Source organism: Lingula anatina, chromosome 2, assembly GCF_051362555.1.
Source record: "Lingula anatina isolate TDL-2025a chromosome 2, LinAna3.0, whole genome shotgun sequence".
Lineage (NCBI taxonomy): Eukaryota > Metazoa > Brachiopoda > Lingulata > Lingulida > Lingulidae > Lingula > Lingula anatina.
The window spans coordinates 10,622,534-10,639,852 of NC_141768.1; the positions used below are offsets into that span (position 1 = coordinate 10,622,534).

General features: G+C 33.9%; 2 protein-coding genes across 18 annotated transcripts in view; one reads left to right on the top strand and one right to left on the bottom strand.

The window, feature by feature from the left end:
* Positions 1-137: 137 nt before the first annotated feature.
* On the top strand, positions 138-5,673 carry LOC106164209 (enolase-phosphatase E1). Its single transcript, XM_087006179.1, has 6 exons — positions 138-343; positions 1,353-1,454; positions 2,504-2,700; positions 2,941-3,073; positions 3,973-4,096; positions 4,417-5,673. The coding sequence occupies exons 1-6, from the start codon at positions 236-238 to the stop codon at positions 4,716-4,718; spliced, it is 966 nt and encodes a 321-aa protein (XP_086862305.1). The 5' UTR covers positions 138-235; the 3' UTR covers positions 4,719-5,673.
* LOC106164206 (kinesin light chain) overlaps positions 5,664-17,319 on the bottom strand; it is a 27,309-nt gene continuing 15,653 nt past the window's right edge. For 8 of the 17 annotated variants that reach the window (XM_087006162.1, XM_087006170.1, XM_087006161.1 and 5 more), the window contains 11 exons: positions 16,937-17,020; positions 16,597-16,686; positions 16,094-16,193; positions 15,757-15,806; positions 13,909-13,976; positions 13,528-13,636; positions 12,875-13,072; positions 9,950-10,074; positions 8,808-8,843; positions 8,339-8,399; positions 5,664-7,706 (listed from right to left, as the gene is read on the bottom strand). In XM_087006162.1, coding sequence (XP_086862288.1) covers positions 7,626-7,706; positions 8,339-8,399; positions 8,808-8,843; positions 9,950-10,074; positions 12,875-13,072; positions 13,528-13,636; positions 13,909-13,976; positions 15,757-15,806; positions 16,094-16,193; positions 16,597-16,686; positions 16,937-17,020 — 1,002 coding nt within the window. In that variant the 3' untranslated portion in view covers positions 5,664-7,625. The remainder of the gene's footprint in view (positions 7,707-8,338; positions 8,400-8,807; positions 8,844-9,949; positions 10,075-12,874; positions 13,073-13,527; positions 13,637-13,908; positions 13,977-15,756; positions 15,807-16,093; positions 16,194-16,596; positions 16,687-16,936; positions 17,021-17,319) is intronic. The other 9 variants (XM_087006166.1, XR_015333130.1, XR_015333129.1 and 6 more) reach the window with 9 other exon arrangements.

Genomic DNA, 17,319 nt, shown 5'->3' on the forward strand with positions numbered 1-17,319 from the left:
CTACATAGCTTTCTGTATTTTTGTACAATTAATAAAAAACAGTGACGGTGGTTCGATATTTGATTTTGAATGACTTAATTGGAGACGAGGCGACTAGAATAGGGATGAAAGACAGAGGGTCTACCATTTAAAGCGAGGCTTCCCGGAAGCCACACGTGCGTACTCGGAACAAAGAGTCAAAAACAACCGGCGTGAGTTTCACCTGTCAACTTGCAGACCACTGTAATTCTCCGAAATGGCACAAACGAAAAGACCGATCTCTGATGCCAGTGATATCCTGGAAAATGTGAAAGTATTGCTACTCGACGTAGAAGGCACTACATCTCCAATTTCGTTCATGAAGGTAAGTTTTCTGCGTTTTTCAGTTTTCTCAGCATGCCAAAAGCCCGCAAAATTTGAATTCCAGACAAAGGGCTTTGTCCACCGGTATCATATCAGTGTCGGTATAACTGACATATTCTGTTTTAAATGTTAGAATTAAGAATTGTTATGTTTTGCGCTAATGAAGTAACGGTTCTGATTACTTAATCTGTCGATTATTAAATATTTGATTCACCGTGCAGCTGGGCTTCCATGACATTATTGTCATGTGATATGCACATAAAATTAATAGTTCCAGGAAGAATTCTCTCTAGGTTTCGAAATAAAACGTGCAAAAAGTAAATGTTTTCAGCAATTTACTTGACGGCTAATGGGATTTCTCATTTTAGTTAATTAGATAATTAAATTGGTGATATTTCTGCATATTTAATTTAATATGGCAAATCAGATATCAGAGTAAATCAATTAAATTAAAATAATTTAGAACTGCAGAATTTTAATTTTGAAAATATTTTCTAGAAACATAATTGATATGGCAGTTAAGTGTTTGATTGTTGTAATAGGTGAAGTCACAGGACAGTCAAAAGTGAGGGCCTAAGATGATGTTTATTGGATATGAATTAGAACTATAGCGTTTATGATATTTTTGTTAATATGAATACAAGAGAAATCCCATCTTAGAAATAAAACTTAAATGTGTATAGAAATTGCCAAACTTACCAGTCTAATCCTTCATTGTTAGGGGAGTTGATTTAGGTATGTTTTATTTGCGGCAAATGTTTAAAAAGGTTCTTTTTTGTATGTTTCTATAGTACTTACATCATTTTTATGTACAGTGATATAAAAGAGAACCGCATTATTGTTGCCATAATTTGCTGGCAACAATATAATCACTGAAGAGTTGTAAAATATGACAAGACTGACATTAATTACTTGGGACCATGTTTTTTACTTGCACAGTTAAAAACAAATTGTTACAAAATGTCTGTAAATCAACAGTTACTTTAAACATGAATGATTTTTAATTTCAGAATGAAGTCAATCAATATGTAACTGAAAATATACAAGAATATTTGACTAAGAATTGGGAATCTGAGGAGCTTCAGAATGTCATTACTTCACTAAGAGAACAGGTAAGGTGAATTTTGAGGTTGTTTTACATATAGAGACAAGAAATTGAGGGAGGGGGGCTTGCACTTAAAGTTCAATTTTTTCTAGAATATTATGCTTATTAATTATTTTGACAGGCATAGCAGGTGTTTGTAACTCTTTCAGAAAGAAAGGAAGATGGGTGTCTTTTTAATAGGGTGAAATAAACTTGGTTTTGATGTTATGGCCAAAAAGGTGGTATCATATTTCATTTAAGTGCCCTTATTTGTCAAAGAAAATAAAAAAGGTAGTAAAAAATGCATCTCAGTGTGCCTTTCAATTAACTGAAGCTTTTATTATGATACCCTGAAAGGTATCCAAGGTTTCTGTGCATATTATTTATATTAAAAAGTAAAATGAATTTTTTGTAGTCTTTAGCAACATTTTAGTTATCGACTATCACCCTTTTGACCTGCAAAGGCCATAATAGTGGCTTTTGTTTCTAAACATTTATTTTGCCTCTGAGATCTAAGTTTGCTAAATTAAATCCGTCTGTTATTTTCTTTAGCCATTGTAAATAGCCTGTAGCCTTTCTTGAAAAACCTCATATGCGAGTATGAGCATACTTTGAAAATATCTTAATTCATTCAACAGGTAATTGCAGTAAAAAAGGCCATTGGAATATTTTTGATAGGAGACCCTCTTCCTTGTAAAGGTCATGTGATTAGTGCTTTATGTTTCCATGACTAGACAACTATGATACATCATTATCATCATCATTCAAAGCCCTAAAGTGTTCCTCTGTTGGACAAAGGCCTCAGCATGCTTCTTCCAGTGTATTCTGTCTTGGCCTCACTCTTGTCTTTCAGTTCAGTTCAGATACATAGCTTAGATATATGAAGAGATGAAATGTTCTAGATTTATACAGTAATTGTTGTTTATATGCCCTCTGGTCTTGCCATAAAGAGCTGCTCTTTTTTTTTTTTTTTTTCATTTTGCAGTTTTTTTAAAGGTCAACATTCTTTTCTGGATATGTGAAAATCAAGTAGAATAATTATGCTTCATTTTATCATGGTTGTTTTGAAATATTCAGGCGCAACAAGATAAAGAAGCTGGCACTGAAGGGGTGGTTGAAGTCAAGGCTGCTGATGATCCCCAGGAGGAGGTGATTGCTAGCATTACAGAGAACCTGAAATGGCAGATGAGCCAGGAGAAGGCAACAACAGCAGCCTGTCAGCTTCAGTCCCAGATTTTGAGGGAGGCATTTAAAATGGAGAAGATGAAAGGAAAGTAAGTATTTAAAGGACAGTCCCAGTTGCTTTCAGAAGTGATAAAGCTTTTCAGATTGCAGAATGAAGTCTATTTACATGGTGATTATTTCAGGTACAAATTTTTCTACGCATAAAATCTGGTTGTTTCTTGAACCAAATGTTTTTCCAGTTGAATTTTATATCAATAGTGATGCAGAATGTTGTGAAGATATTTTTCATAGAGTCCCATGTATTCAGTCCTCTGTTTTGTTTCATTTAGATTGTTTGATGATGTGGTGCCTGCCCTAAAAGAGGTTGCCACTGACAGCAGACAGGTGTATCTGTTCTCCACTACCAGCATGGATGTACAGAAATTACTCTTCACATACTCTGCACAAGGAGATAACTCAAAGGTAGACATATAATTGCTCTATTAAGCCACAGCCCTCCGTGCATCTGGTATATTATCATGGTTATTCTAGCATATTATTTATCTAACCAAATAATTGTTTTATCACCACATCAGTGATCAACTTGAATAAAAACTGTCTCACATTTCTCATTTCATTTAGCCAAAGTTGAACATCTGGTGAACTTAGACCTTAAAAACCCTCTTTTATACACAAAACATTGTTTAATATTTTGGGGAAGATTTGTGCTACCATTAAAACATGGCAGTGTTTTGAAATTGAATAATATGTTGGGGACTATGAAGTCCTGTATTTTAATTGATACGAGAAAGCAGATAGGCAATAAAGTGAGTTGATATCTAGCTTAGAAATAGAAATTTCATTTGACTCCACTCAAGATGACGCTGTTCCTATGCCAATATACTTATTCACAGTGTAGTTGCTATGGCAACTAATAAGATGATATTTAGGAATATATTGATATTAGAACAGAGGCAGTTTTTATCCTTCTTTCTACTGTCTGTAATTACTCTCTGTTATAATTAAACTAACACACAGCAAAAAGATTATTGGGAAAATGCTAAAAGGTGTTCCACTTGGCCATAGATGATTAAAATGTTGTCTCTGGTGTACATTATATTATTTCATAAAAGTAACTACTAGTCTTATTGTTAAATATCAACAAAGGGTTGGAGTGGCTTTAGTATTAGAAAGATGTTCATATAACATCTAGGTCTTTCTCTAAGCTCCATTGTACATTTTCAATCAATTTTTGTCATTGTTAAATAAATAATAGGGAAGAAAAGTATAATAGAAACCCTTTTTATATGTATTTCAGTATATAAAGTAAAAAATACACCAATTATCTGTCATATATCATAGATGAACATTTTTTGTTTCAGTGTCTGTCTGGTTTTTTTGACTCCAAAGTCGGGGCAAAGACTGAAATGGAAAGCTATAAGAACATTATCAATGACATTGGGGTTAAGCCGGAGGAGACGCTCTATGTGACAGACACGCCAGCAGGTAGGCGCAACTATCCATTAGTGAAAATTGATGTTGCTAGGTTTATCTTACTTTCAGATTGAAAACCTTGATTATGCATTTAGAAGCTTTGTGTGCATGATTACAGAATTGCAGCACATTACTAGTTACAAGCAGGTGCAATTTCTACAGTTATTTTAGTCCATTTTCTATTCTATGCATACATGTTTTGAATTTGATTTATATCAGGGTCATTTGTAATTCGAGTTTGATTCAAAATGCATGACTGAACAAGTTTTTTTTTCTATTGCCCATCTACTAATGTCTAACATTTAGTCTACCCTTTTTGTTGTATTTTTCAGAGGCTCAAGCTGCTGGTAAAGCTGGTATTGGTGTGTTTCTGTTGAACAGACCAGAGAACCCTGCTTTATCTCAGGACGACCTCAAGGATTACAATGTTATCTCCTCACTGACTGAACTCTACGCCAGCAATGAGGCACCTTGTAAGAAAGCAACCAATGGGGCCGATGTGGCCCAGGTCGAGGGTGAGGAGGCGGAGGCTGAAGATGAGGAAGGCGAAGAGGATGTAGTTGATGATGAAGAGGAGGAGGATCTGGATGGAGAGGACGAAGGAGAAGAGGAGGAGGAGGAAGAAGAAAACTGAAGACTCCGAAACAATTGACTTTGAAGGATGACTATACCTCATCATATTCTGAGATAAATAGACTTTGTTCTAGAGTATTTATATCTTAATATAGAATGCAGCATATTTTTAGACTGTCCTACCACAAAGTCTGAGTTGTTCAGAGTGTTTGTACTTAAGATTGTTTAGTGGAAATTCATTTATATATATTTTTGTAGGCAAGTTATAGGTATATTGTCAGTTACATGATCTCGCTACTATTCTCCAGAACACTAAGATGATTTGGTGTAACTGAGAGCTTTACATATTATCTATTACTACAGCACTGTAGTTTTTTCCTGTACTAATATTATATTTTATACATGTTGTGCACATAAATGTTTTAGATGGCAGCTGTTTTTTTGCTGTATTTTGTACTGTACTTTTTAAGTTTACTATTCTCTAGAAATGATATTAGGGCTTTCTTTAGTATTTTTTTTAAAGTCTGGTTTATCACAACAAAACCAGTTTGTGAATTTTCAGTAACATTGTATACAATTTGTATTGCATTGATGAACCTTTGGATGTTTCTAAGTCATTTTTTTTTGTTGTTTACACTCCTATACCATTTCTGGTGCAGATCCATTATTAGAGATGGTTGTGAAATTGACTCATTAATGGTCCAGAACTTAATCAATTTTTCCTTTTTTGCAATATTTTGATCAAATTTTATGTAACTTGCATTAATGGACGTGGTGCTTGGTTAAGAGAGTAATCAAATTTTCTTTTTTACAAATTAGCAAGAAATGGTGCAAGCATATCAAGCAGGTTTTCATTTTGTTTCAGGACGATGTATTGCATCTGTACTAGAAGTTTTTTTACTTCCAGGCATTGGACCAAACTTGTGGAATTTGAATCATTCACAATATCTGAATCTGTTGTACTTAATTTTGTTCTTTGAATAAGTAAAAAAAAAATAAAGAAATGTTGTAAGCCATTACATACTATATTTATTTCATAGGAAATTGACAAATACGGAAACCAAGACCAACTCCAACATAAAGGTCGTCAGTTCAGAGAAAGCAATTTGTGTTGAATTGTCAAATCTACAAAAAGGCCTTCATAAACTAGATTACTTAATAGTCCCACCATCTTTACATTAAAAAGAAAGAACATAATTATTAAAATCTGTACTGAAAAGATTTGTTTCTTGAATTAGAATTGATATATAAATTGTACAGATCTGTACTGGAAAAGGGATAACATTATCAGTTTTGGCTAGACCCCGATTTATGAAGGCCCCATGTACTACAAATGTTTGCATTCACTGCAAATTAACTGCAAATTTTCTTGAATGAAACCATCAGAACACTGTTGTAGATTAAATACTCTTCACCTGTTACCAAACCAAAAACATCTTTCGCCCAAGTATAAGTAAACAAAAATAAGAGGTAACGTAACAAAATGCATCTTTTTCAAGCTGACCAAAGACTAAGGTTCCTCAATAAATCAAATGTAAGAATGTGCCTTTTCAAAGTGAATGACCTGCTTCAGTTTTACTAGACAACTAGTCTCAAGACCTCTCCCAATCTTATAACAATGGTACATCAGCAAGTTATAAGTACTCTTGCCCTTATGGAATGTAAAAATTACTGACAATTCCATTTACCACATTGCCCCAGTGAAGTCCAGACACCTGACAGAACACACCATGGTATGGTACCATCATCTGATAATAGCAAACATGGTTGTCATTGCATTAAGATGTCTGCTTCTCGTAAATCTAAAATGAAGCTGCCCTTACTTTCTTAGCTAGATTTTCTAACAAGGGAAAGTTGGCAGCTTCCTCGAAATACAACATCCTTTGTTGTCGAAACCATACAATGAAGACAGTACTTAATAATGAACATGCTGAAGCTATAACTAACTTCTACCCAAGCTTCCAATTTTGGATTCAAGGGGCCCAAGATTCCAGGGTCCCAACTAGAATGTAAATTTACCCTATTAGCACCATTTTGAAAATTTAATAGTCATCTAGTACTGTCTTTCTGGATCATAATGTGTTTGTCTTGCCATTCACTTCCACCCACATCTTCTAAATATAATAACCCAATCAAATAACCCAATTAATTTAAGTGCAGTGCTTGAGCATTGTACAACATAATAAATTACATGAACATCCTTTGAATTTGTATAATTATTCAGCTTAAATTCACATTTGTACCAACTTGTTTTTACAATGAAGTAGGTTACTAGCACATATTGACAGAAAAGCTGGATATTGGTACTTTAATTATATTGGGGACAGCACTACAAATTCCTACAATTATGAACTAAACATTTATACTTTCATAAAGAGACAAGTTCCTTTCATACTGTCCATTGCTCTTGGCTATATATCAAGCAGTACCTTTTTGCATCGTGACAAGAAAAGGGAAAAACATTGAACTCTGTGGTGCTGTCCCAAACCACCAAGATAAACTATTTGTATTGAGAACTTTTAGCCATTACACACTCCAGCAATGATAAATCTACATTTAATAATGTCCAAGGTCCAAATTTGGCATTTCAGTAGCCAGCTGATCAAGATACTCGATATAAGGATACCCTACAGCAAGAACAACAATCATTTGGTGTTTGTATTATTAAAGAGATTAAGTTTTCAATTCCATTTTCAATGGTTTGCAAGCAGTGCTTATTCCTTTAACACAGCACATTCAAGAGAAGCTGTCAAAATGATGTATACAAGAGAAATAAATGCATTTACAACTTCAAGGCCATGTAAAGCAGACAGGCAAAAATATATACAGCTCTCAATGTCCAAGGTGAATGAATATCTTGATCAGCTGGCTGCTATGTTGATTTCATTTGGTTTATGTCCACATTCATACATTCTGTATAGCAGTACACTCAGTCTACTTTACATTAAATATACAACAAAAGGAAGCATTAGAAAGGTCCTTGTGATATACGATCAGTACTTGCTGTTCTGTTATGACGACTTAGGTCAGTACTCGAGCGGCGATTATCCTGTAACAAAAAACCAAACAAAATATATATGTATATATACATACACACTGTTCAATACCATTATTAAAAATGTCAGCATGCTGTAGGTAAAGTTGACTCAAGTCCAACTGCATTTTATTTTACATTTCTTACCAAATGACAACGATTTGATGATCAAAACTCATATTGAGGGGTCTGGATGTTTTGATCATAATGCACTAACCCTTACTGATATGAAAACTCTATTAGTGTTACTTGACCAATGACACAGATGGTTACATTTATAAATCTTAGCGTGTCACTTAAGATCATGTACATCGTGTATGTAACACTACAGGACAAACATTTGGTAATGTCAGGTTAACAACATGTGCATGGAGAAGGATACCCATGTTCTATGAGATTAATTTTTTTTTTGATGTTTGCAAGATGTAAAATAAAACCCTTGGCCTTTTCATGAATAACCAAGATACCAACCTGACAAAATTTATATGTACAAAGTTGCATGTGAAAAGTCTTCAAACACATGCATGTAATTTAAGACTTGAAAAATGAACCAAAATCTGTGAGATTCCTGCATTCATGTGACAACATTTGTGCTTTCATATCTGTAAAGGTCTATATTTTCCAATTTTTTTTAAACAGGAACTCACATTAAATTTTTCTTCTTTACTGTTTGCGTTCAGCACTGACATTGAGCTTGCTCTTTTCATGCTGCAACATAAAACAAGAAAAAAAATCAAAATAAAGAAAAAATATAAAACCCCACAGCAATGCAGACTTTCACCTGAAATAAACATGGCCTCCAACTTATGATACATTGCAGGTTGCTGCATGCACAGCAGTTGTATTTAACTAAAGTAACATATTTAATGAGCAGAAACTTTATTTTCCACCAAATTCAACTTTTTCTCCCCCCCCCCCCCCCCCTCAACCAAAACTTAGTTAGTAAGCAGTACATCAAATTGAAAAAATATTGCTTCCCCTGTATTTGTCAGGAAATCCTCTTTGTCAGCTCACTCCACTATACCTACCAGTCTAAGCAATTATTTTGTTAAGTCAACCTAGGTAGACTACAGTGACATAACTAAGCTAAATATATATAACTCTGGGACTACCTACTTGAAGTTTGGATTGAAAGGCTTAAGTGTATTTGAACTGCAAGAGAACACAAGAGAATAAACGATACAATTAAAAACTGGAATTTCTTGAAATAAGACTGAAGCCAGATGGAATACTATAAAGCTGTGCAGGCTCAGATTCAAATAGTCATGTGGGGTTAGTGCAAAAAAAGCAATAGTGATATGAATATTTATGGCACACAGCTTTATTTTTAATCTGCTGCAGTACTGGATATTTCATCTAACCTAAACGGCTAGTCTTAACAGCTTAGCAAAGCAGAATTATATAATTTTTAATAGTGACAAACAACTCTGGTAAATGCAAGTCATTTTATTAAACGCAAAGCAAAATCTAAAACGGAGATTTTTTTTAAATCAGGTTATTCGATTCTTTGAAAATTTCGATTTGTTTCCATGTTTAGCCTTATCTCTGCACACAGCCACAAATCAACTAGTATATTACTTATCATTAATTAGGTCTTGCCAGACATATCAGGGTTCTAATTGTCAGGCTGTAACTATGGTTAATTTTTAAGTTTCCATTTGGGTTAATCAAAATGTGAATGCATACCAATCGTAGTGTTTTTTTTTCCTTCAAAATGTTGACCATTAAACAATATAACTTTTAAGCTTCCATTATGTGCTTAAAACTTTGACAATTTGAAAATGTTCACCTCCTTCCAGGAAGTATTGGTGCAAGTTAAGTTTAATTTGGTTATTAAATCCTATATTTTACTTTGAAAATAATTGAAATGGCTAATCAAAATCAAGCAAACTGAAGCACAACATAAAATAAATACAATAACTAAATACACGTTAAACTAAACTTAAAAGAAAAAAAAAAAATAATCATTTACTTTAAAACAGTCAAATATCAAGCACAAGGACTGCAAGCAAACAATCAAAATCCAACAAAACTAAACATGGTAACTTTCAAATTAAACAAAAAAACAATAACCGATGCAAGCCGACCCTATTTCCACAAATAAAAAGAGTAATTGGTAGCTAGTTTGTTAGATATCTCTGCACAATGCACTGCATGTCATTAAACACTGGCACCTTCTAACACTAGTATCACCAAGCCATGCATGCTAAAGTAAGTCTGTTATATTGTAAGTCAGGGGGAGAAGGGGTCTATCTTACCTTCCCAAATTAGAGTCAGAGTCGGAGGACCCTTTTCCTTTCAGTTTCTGTACCAGTTTAGCGCTGCTACGTCTAATGGATGCTCGTAGTTTGGAAAACGAACCACTGCGTTTTAGTTTCCCAGTCTAGTAGAAGGGCAAGTTAGAACAGAATATTAACTTTATCCCTCTAAATTAACCAATTATATGGTGGTTAAAAGATGACCTGATTTTTTTTGGCCTTATGGGGGTAATTTAGTGGCATGTAGATCCATCACCAAAGTTACAGTGCAAACTTTAATACCCACGTACACTAGAAGAGATCCGACATCCAAGTTGTGACAACTAAAAGATGTACAACACAGCTGAAAGCATGCAAAGTTCATCAGACACACAACATAGATGCACAAGAAAAGCAAAGAATGAATTTCTTGACAGAAGATAAAAAGAAATGATCGAATAAAAAATGCTACTAAAGAAAATCTGTGCATACCACCCATTATCACAATGTTGGATACGTTAAATGACTGAATATTTTTCTCCCAACCCAGCTGAAGTGCTTCTTGATCTATTACAGTTCCGTATAGAATGGCCACATAGTTATATGAAGAGGATTTTACATCCCTGGAAGGAAGGCTGATTTCATTTACATGGCTGTGAAACCTTCACAGTTCATCTTAATAAGTTTCTCATCTTTTGTTGTCACAGAAAAGAGAAATATTCCACGATATTTTTGAAGTAAATAGTAATCACAAATGACAGAAAGTCTGCCACTAGAGTTACCCCCACTATGGACCAACTGAGGATCTGTGCCTGCCACACAGGAGAGAAGACTTGCTGAAAGGAAGGCACACGTCAACTTCACAAGACAACAAAGCATCAGCATTGCATTATGTTGGAGCAAGATAATGTAAGTGGCGGACACTACACTCTCAGTGGATGCTGACCTATTCTAAATGATATCTATCCCAGTTAAAATACTATTACAAGACAAATCAGTTCTAAGTCACAATATCCATTACCATATTTTTTTTTAGAATTTGAATTAAAATATATTTGAGAATAGGCACTATTCCTAACTCCAAGGTTTAAGTGTACTGTCCACAGCTATTTAGAGTAGGTCTGATTTGATATATAGCCATATACATACAGCTCAAAATGCTGTGCTCTGTGCAGAAGCTTAGTCAACACAAAAATAAAGAGAAGACTGACTGTGCTTAAACTGCACCAACATATTCTGATACAATGCAGAGGATCCTTGTTTAAACAATATAAGCTTTAAAAAGGAGTAGCAGAAGATATTTGGCAACTGATTTAAATTTATAAAATAGATAAGACTGAAGTGTAATCAGGCTTTGATGTAGGTCAAAAGAAAACAAAAGGGAGCAAGTAATGAGAAATGCAACAAATTTTGTGTATAAAAGATTGCAGTTCAGTTCTAGTTGCCTTTCAAGTCCCCAAATAAGTTGATAACATGGAAGCTTCACAATTTCCACACTTATGTTGAAAACATACATATTTTCATTCATCTACATATGCATGTATATATTTTGAATGGTCCAATAAACAGTTGCTGAAAACTAACAAAAGTTCCAAAGGTTGTTTATGTGGAGTAAAAAGTACTATACAGTGCTATAATCGTATTTATATAAGTATAATTATATCTTAATATCTTAATAAAGACAATGAAAAATACAATTATTTCACATAAGTAATGAGCACTGTAAGTATGAGTACAGAAAATAGTGTGTTCTAATCAAATACTGGTCAACTGGCATGTCACTAAATTATAGAGGTATTGGAAGATGGGTTAAAAAAAGATTAAGACATTTCTCATGCGCGAGTCTATATTGCAAACAAATCATTTGTGCAAGATTGTGAAATTGGAGGTGAATGTGTTAGAGTTGATATAATAATAACTACAAATACCGATTCATTCTTGAAGAGAAAATTATGGAAAACTTGAAAACAAATTTATGCACAATACCATTCCATGCAGTAATACTACGAAAGTATTTCTGTTTCCAGTTGAAGGTAAAAACATGTTAAATCATGCATATAAAAGATTATCAAGTAAATTCCTAAAAGCCAACTCCATTTGTGAATAGAATGATCTTATATAGATTTAAAAGAAATGACCATTCCTTATGCCAAGCCAGTGACTATAAATAATTACAAAATTAAAACTGAATCTGAAATCTTAAGCCACAGCAAACAAGTCAGGTAGAAGATAATTTGTTAACATGCACCAAATCAAGTCAATTGTTGCAACAACCACAAAGCAAATGTCTTCTAAATTCAAAAATAAACTATGAGGATAGCTAACAGATTGAGCAAGCCAGGCGATAGGCAAAAATCCAGAAAACTATTAATTCAGAAAGAAAATAAACAAACAAAAGAAAAAGAAATAAACAAACCTAAGAAACTACATTTTCTTCACTAAAATAAAGACAAATTTGGCAAAATAGCATAACAGAGACTTAAAGGAGCACTGATAAAGGGGTGGTTTTGTTAGTAAGAAAAGAACAAATACAATAAGCAGTATAACATGCCACTCTTCACAGGCTAAGAACACACTATTGATACTGAGAAACATTCCAACACAACCATCTATACTATGACTAATGTTTCAGAAATGTCAGAGTAGATATATATATATATATATATCAATTTAGTCGAGCAGTGAGGACATGCAGAGTACAGTTGTCTCATCACTTGGCCGGTATTTAAAAAAATATAAACAATGGCTTTATCTTTTTTTCATGCTTTTGTTTTCAAAATATCTGAATGACCATTAGATAACAAAGACATTTTTAAAATAATAACAAATTGAATAACTCTACACAAACTAGAAATTTTTAAATAAAAAGTATACAGAAACTACAACGAGACATCAACCACTATCCAGTGCATGTTGGAATGTTTCTTGTGCTGTACTCATACGTACCCCGTCGCCCTGCCAATCGATGCTGATACTCACATCATCAGCATTACCACCACTCTTGTCGTAAGAGACACTATCTGCAGAGTCTCGGCGCATGCGATCTTTACTGCTGGAGCGCTTCTTCTCTTTTGGGGTATTTTGATCTTTGCCTTCGCTTCCGAGCACTTCAGCAATCTTGGTTTGCCGCACAACATCGAGCGCCTGAACCAAAACATTAAAGTTGATACCCCTCATGCACATTTATTTCACAGTCAAGGGAAAACTTAATAAATGACAGCATCAAATGGAGACACAGCCAAAGTATTAAGGCCAAACTTACAAAAATAGGTGATAATGCTACATATTGAAGCTGCATTATTTACATATCATATATTTAAGCATCTTAATGAGAGCAACATATCTAAAATAGAAAAAAAAAAAATGCAGCTGATATCAATACACATTTGCCAAATGATTATTTATCAAACATGCAGGCTGTCCACAAAGACAATATATGCTATCTTTAACATTAATGGGAAACAAGCCACTTAAATTCCATAGAACATGAACAGATAACATGAGGCTTGGATGTAATAAAAACCACTTTAACAAGCTTCGGTGAAAATATAACCAATAGCATAAAAATTGACCTGCAATAATCATCTGCACAAACTTACATTCTTTCTAGACCTTATGGCACATTCTTCAAGCGTCTCTGCAGCTTCATATTTGCCCTGCCTTCTGTAGAGGGCTCCCAAGTTTTTCAATGTGGTGGTAACAGTAGGGCTAGAATAAGAAGCATAACAGATGAGTAAAATATCATGAGTGACCTTTAGTAACAGAAGCCCATCAACTGTGTCATCAATTTGTCATCATTTCCTTCAATCTCTTGACTAATGTTGTAAATTGAAGAAAATATCCATTAAATACCAATATCATTTTGTGGCATTTCTTTAACAGATTGGTTTCTAAGATAAAGTCAAAATGAACTTTTATTACATACTATCATTACATCATATCTGTACATACGTTATGTGAAAAACAGTTTTTCTCCTCACCTGTCTACCTTGGCAGCCTTGTGCCAGCCTCCATACTCTCCATATGGGGCATTATCCTTGAACTTGCCCTAAAATGGCATTAAATAAACAGTTCCATTCATTATATCATACACCATTATGTTATGCCATATTATAAAACCAAAATTGGTAGGGTATTATTATGTGGTAATATTTTACTATCTTTACTCACTAATTTAATAATAGAGGGAGCTGTATTTTTTAAAATATATCATCCTAAAATGTCAAGCAATCAGAGGATAAAGAGAAGAGAAAATGTAAATATTCATTTCTGCATCAAGGCAAGGCTCTTTTTTTTATAAGCAACTTTTGCAGATATGCTGTAACCAGAGATGTTGAAATTTAAAGTCCAAAATGCAATGGTTTTCATCACAACATAATTGAAAAACACCATTACCCTCCCCCCTCCACCCTTTCCTGCTCTAGTATGGCATCAATTCCAGATAAAAAACCCAAGATGTGTGGAATGGGATATTTAAAACCAAACAAAAAGCAAGTCTGTAGTTGACAATGAAGAAACCAGCCAGAATCTCACTGACCAACAGCAAAAATACTGAGAACCAACCCACAAACGCGTTTAAGTAAGGTTTACATGGAAAAAGTAGTTATTGATTAAGAAATTGCTTAACAGAAAGGACTGATCTTTTTCATTTATATCTTAGTTATAAATAAATGTATCAAAACAATACACAGCAAGCCTATTAATTGTCAGACAAAGTTAATAAATATTATCTTAAACAAACAAAAAAAAAATCCATTATGCATCACTGCTGTTACAAGTTTTCTTCACTTCAAATGTTGAGCTTAAAATTTTGGTATAAAAAAAAATTCATGTGAATTCATAGTGCAGTTAGCAACTCTGAGTACATCTTAATGCTTAGAAATGCAAATAAGCCGAGAAAAAAATTGATGCAAATAAAGCTGGAAGATGTAGTCTGGGTAAAAGAAACAACATCAACACAGTGCCACAGCATGCAATGTATACTTACAACATACAAATGCTAATAAAATGCAACAGAACAGAAATGGGCTTAGTTGAATGGAAAAATAACAACATAAAAATGAAACATGAATATATGATGACAAATTGCAAGGAAGGAAAACAAAAAAACAGTGCAGTTAGTAATTATAACAAAATTTATTACAAACTGATCAATGTAATAACTTCCAATTATCAAACTTAATAAAACAATCTCTTTTGATTAATCTTTCAATTTCCCAAATGACTCTATTCTACAATCTCACTTCCACAGAAAAAGAAAATTGAAATCAAAAATATACATAAATAATTCTGTAAGTTTTGAGTATTTCTAGACAGCTTTGTTTTATAAGCTCAAGCCTTAATTCAAAAGACTTTTTGCATATAAAACAAAATGTGCTACACGGCAAGCATCTCACTACATACATCTCCTTGATAAAGCAAAACATATTCATTCTCAAAGAAAAAGTCAACCAAAACTGAAGCAGACAAAAAAAATACTATAATATATATATGCAATAGACAAAACAAACACAAACCAACAAATTAATACAAACATGTGCGTAATTAGTCAGAGTCAGCTTCTAAAGTTCCACATTCTATGCTCCAGGCGGTTCAGATCATGTGGAATTTTAGTACATCTGTCACGTGCAAGGGACAGGGAGAGTTTAGAATATAATATCTTTTATATAATGTGCATCTTAGCAAGAGTATGTGTTAGTAGCATATCAAAAAGTCATCTTGTTAACTGTGTAATAGTTCCCGTTTCCATCATGCACGGTGTATGACAGTAAGATGTCAAGGTGGCCACACTCAGCATGTGAAGTAGTCACACAGCGAAAAACCCTCACCTTGTTCTCCTCTCTCTCCTCCGCCTGCATCCAGATGGGCTTATTGTCACCTGGAAGGAAAACGCTTCAAAGTTAGTGTTGAATGTGTAAAGTGTTAGGAGTATTTCTAGCCTTATCAAAATCATTGCCCCTGGGACAGTAACACCTTCTTCAGAGGAAAACCTCTCAATAAAACTAAAGTTGTGAGATACAAAATCCTCTCATAACTTACTCTAAATTTAACTAAATTTTCACTTTTACGCCAAAGAGATTTATGTTTTACTGTATGAAGAGCTTGAAACTAAATTGCTTTCTTCAAATCAAAAGATGAGGAATATTAAATTAAGTTTAAACCCACCATCCACTTTCCCAAATTCCTTTTCATGTGCCCTAGTGAGAACCTCTTTGTAAAGGATTTCAGCTTGCTTGTATTTCCCTTGCTTCAAGTAGGCAGAGGCCTGAATTAGCATATAAATAGTTGAATATCACCCAATAAAAACAAGGTTGTCAACACGGAATATATCATCATGTTATTAACATTTCAATATCAGCCCAACACAAATGAGTCTGTGGTAAAAGAAATGCAGAATGCAATTGCTAACAGGTGGAGCTGGCAACCCTGTATATCTATAGAACAGAATATTCAGTAATAAACCATCAATAGCTTGAACAGGTTATTCCTTGGTGATTTACAGAAAAAACATAATGCTAGCTTTATAAAGTTCTAATGTGCAATGTGTGTCTTTAACTACTACAATAAAATGAATCTGTTAAGTTAGAACTTTTGACGTAGAATAACACATAGTTCCATTTTTAAGCTGTGATAGTCTTTTTGCCGAGCACACTAGAGTCTGCACTTACTAGATTATTCTTTGTCTTGGCAACATTAGGATCATCAGGTCCTAATTTGGTCTCATAGATCTCCAGTGCTCTCTGGTAGTACTGTTCCACCTAGAAGTAAATGATTAATGTACATGAAAACTGATATAGTAAAGAGAAGAATGGCCAAAATGCTGCCAAATTGACACAGAATTGAATAAAAAACTAATAAATGATCTTTGAATATCTTGTGGATTCACAACCAAGAGCCGTCCCTGCAAAGACCCTTCTTGCATTTTATCAAAAAACACAACTCTATTCTGACCATTTATATTAACCATCTCCATATGAAACTTAAAATAATTCAAAACAATGTATCTACCTCTTCATATTTCCCTTGGTTCTGACATAGCAAGGCCAAGTTATTCAACTGTTTGGCAACATCTGGGTGATCCTTGCCCAAGACCTGTAATTACACAAAACGTTCCATGAAAACACAACTCTGAAACATCTACAGCCTATAAATCTCTGGGGGAGCAAGCAGCTGTGATGTAACATAAGGTTAAGTAACTCATTTTCTAAATGTGACTCAAAAACACAATCAATCTCTGGCTTTAGCTAAAAAAAAAGAAAAATTGGGGTTGAGTAACAAAAGCTTTAAGTGAACTTCATAAATGCTTGTCTGGGCCAAAGGCAAAAATTATATACATCTCCTGTCAAGAGAGACTCCTAACCTTCCACACTGAAACATTAGAAAAAGGTTGC

Bases quoted from the DNA above. Each gene is read 5' to 3' on its own strand.
- LOC106164209 (XM_087006179.1), top strand. From the start codon at position 236: ATGGCACAAACGAAAAGACCGATCTCTGATGCCAGTGATATCCTGGAA. The intron at 2,701-2,940 runs GTAAGTATTTAA...TGTTTCATTTAG, and splicing joins ATGGAGAAGATGAAAGGAAA to ATTGTTTGATGATGTGGTGC. The intron at 4,097-4,416 runs GTAGGCGCAACT...TGTATTTTTCAG, and splicing joins TGTGACAGACACGCCAGCAG to AGGCTCAAGCTGCTGGTAAA.